Genomic DNA, 2,900 nt, shown 5'->3' on the forward strand with positions numbered 1-2,900 from the left:
TGATCATGCAAGGTTATGTAAGTAAAAGGTAGCATATAACAGAAGAGGATAACAAATTCTATCATTAGAGAGCACGAAACACATGATTACACCCCAGTGTTCTCATACAGAATTAACCTTACAGATTATAATTTATAGGCAGTAAACACAGGAAAATGTAAAGGTAAAAGTAAAGATCTTATTTTTGGCTGTATCAAGAGATATAACTGAAGGTTATAGTAAAAGTAAGTATTGATTTGAACTATATTTGATCACTGAAATATTAACTTTTATATAGCTTATGTCTAATTGTACAACATGTTCAAATAACTTGTATTTAAGTACCATGTTATATAACAACAGACATGCTTTTAGAAATAATTTACATGAAGCATGTGACAAGTTATATAGCTATTACAATGTTTTAACTTATCACATACTATGTATACAGTGATTTACTATATAAAATCATTGTTTGTGTGATGTATGTGACAAGTTAAAACAGTGTAATAGTTTTATGTATTAATGACATGCTGTAGGAAATCATTGTTAACATTAAGACATTAGCATGCTATGTAACTTCATAGCTTGTGTTTATATTTACAATTGGTTTTCTGTATGAAATATTTGTTTAAGTTTAATACGTTAATAGCCATATATCATATGTGTAACATATGTGATTTGTAGCATACTTTTAGTTACAAATCATCATGGTTCACACGTACATGTTCTTTATTTAGCCAGCTGAGAAACTGCTGTCAACTATTGACTTCACACACATGTAAGTAACATCCTAGTTTTGTATGCAACATAGAGCAGGCAGTTAATGTTAGGGTTTAGTATTTGGTAAAGTTCAAATATCATTACTATAATTTAGAGTTTTACTTATCATTTTATTAATTACCTCTGAAGAGCACCAATACTACAACATTTCTGTTGAAGACAATTGCACAGTACTTAGATAACCATGTTAAATAACTATAAAACTTTATGATATACATCTTAACATCACCATATCATGTACCAATTCATTCATCTGTACTATATCCTTTTGTCAGACACATCAATACCACTATATTGTTAAAGTACATCCTAATATCACCAATGACTGTAGTAGTTAGTGCTGATTAGTTCCTATGGTGATATTAGTTTTGCTGATAACTATGGATGTTTTTTATAGTAACATTTCAACTCTTGTGACATGTTTTGGTATATTACATTGTGATATAGCATTGCTGGTGTTGTGTTTGTATATTTGATATAATGATACCACAATGCTCATGATTTAGTTTAATGTGATGAAGCTAGGTATCATGTTCCTTTATCTAGATTTCTTCTTAGGTTTCATTAAATATATCAGATTTAATGGGTATTAATTAACTGAAACAACTTCATAAATCAAGCTTTACTTTTGTTTTGAAGTTCTGACATTATTACAAGGGAGGAGGCCTTAGGTAAGTACTATCTTCAGTTCCCTAAGGTTGTTGATGTATACTGTATGGTAAATGAGTGTTAAGAAACATTTACATATGAGAGAACATGGAGAATGGTTTCCAAAAAAATTCTAACCTGCCCTTCAAGTGCTTTCTCCAGTTTTATCCCAGGTTAAGTGTTGGTTATTGTTATAAGTGACTACAGTAAAAGTGTCATGTTGGTATGAATTATACATTGGAAAAATTATAAATATTTAGAACATCATTAACATTTCTTTTAATATAAACTGTTAATATAAATAAGCTGAATTTGACTAGGTTAGAAAAGTAATTAAATATAAAAAGATTTAAAATTATACAGTAATAGTTTTTTTGTTGTGTAACCATAAATGTATTTTAATGTTTGCTTTTTAATAATTTTAGTTCAAGTTAACAATGATTTATTTTGTTATTTTAACAACTTTTAGTAAAAGTTAATAATGATCCATTTTGCTGTTTTAATGATTTTAGTAAAAGTTAACAAGGATTAATTTTATTTCAACAATTTTAGTAAAAGTTAACAATGATCTGTTGCTTTTTTGTAAATTTGTTTTTATAATGTCTTTACTATGATTTTCATATAATTTGTATATAAAATATAATTTATTCTTTTTCATTTGTTCTTACATATTTAAACAGTCATTTGACATGTCATAATCAATCTAACAGTTCCTATATGTCAAATGTAACCAATGAATTCATTGATGAACAACTGCCTGTACAAAAATTAATGAAACTGAGGTGTGAATTTTGGTAAATTTTCAGCAATACTTTTACAAAATGAGCCATACAAGAAGGAAAGAGGTAGGTTAAATATATGTTCAAACTAATAAAAATTCTTAATAGTACACCTTTAAACATATTTTAGCCTTATTAAATTAAAATAGTTATTTTAGTAAATTCCTTGACAATTAATTTATATAACCCTGGTATTTTATAAAACAGTATAAAAATACAATAACCTGTTTAAACTTTTCATTCATAGAAAACCATTTCTGTATTTTACATTTGTAAAATGTCTGTACATTTAGATCCATGTGTAGTGTGAGCTATTTCAACAGTTTGTCATGGATACAAAATTGAAGTTTACAGCTATTTCAACATGTATGTGATGGAAAATATATTTGTTACTTTCAGAGGAAGCTCTTTCCCGGTATGGGTATCCTTGTTACACAGCACGAATGGGAGTGCCAAGAATGTGTGAAGCCCAACTGAGAATAGTAACAACATATACTACATTCATTATTTTATTGTAAACGTTACTGTTTAACTTTTAATAATGGATTTGAACAATAATGTGTATCACCTGGTTTAACATCTTTATCTTGATTGAAGAACCATCTCTCTCTCTCTGTGTATTACCAGGTTTAACATCTTTATCTTGATTGAAGAACCATCTCTCTCTCTCTCTGTGTATTACCAAACCTAACATCTTTATCTTGATTGAAG

General features: G+C 27.9%; 1 protein-coding gene across 1 annotated transcript in view; it reads left to right on the forward strand.

Annotated features, from left to right (window-relative positions):
* Positions 1 to 661: 661 nt before the first annotated feature.
* LOC106467443 (mitochondrial enolase superfamily member 1-like) overlaps positions 662 to 2,900 on the forward strand; it is an 8,630-nt gene continuing 6,391 nt past the window's right edge. The window contains exons 1-4 of the mRNA XM_013927793.2: positions 662 to 760; positions 1,402 to 1,433; positions 2,217 to 2,255; positions 2,589 to 2,671. Of these exons, the coding sequence (XP_013783247.1) occupies positions 2,633 to 2,671 (39 nt within the window). The 5' untranslated portion in view covers positions 662 to 760; positions 1,402 to 1,433; positions 2,217 to 2,255; positions 2,589 to 2,632. The remainder of the gene's footprint in view (positions 761 to 1,401; positions 1,434 to 2,216; positions 2,256 to 2,588; positions 2,672 to 2,900) is intronic.

Source organism: Limulus polyphemus, unplaced genomic scaffold (assembly GCF_000517525.1).
Source record: "Limulus polyphemus unplaced genomic scaffold, Limulus_polyphemus-2.1.2 Scaffold2617, whole genome shotgun sequence".
Classification (NCBI taxonomy): domain Eukaryota; kingdom Metazoa; phylum Arthropoda; class Merostomata; order Xiphosura; family Limulidae; genus Limulus; species Limulus polyphemus.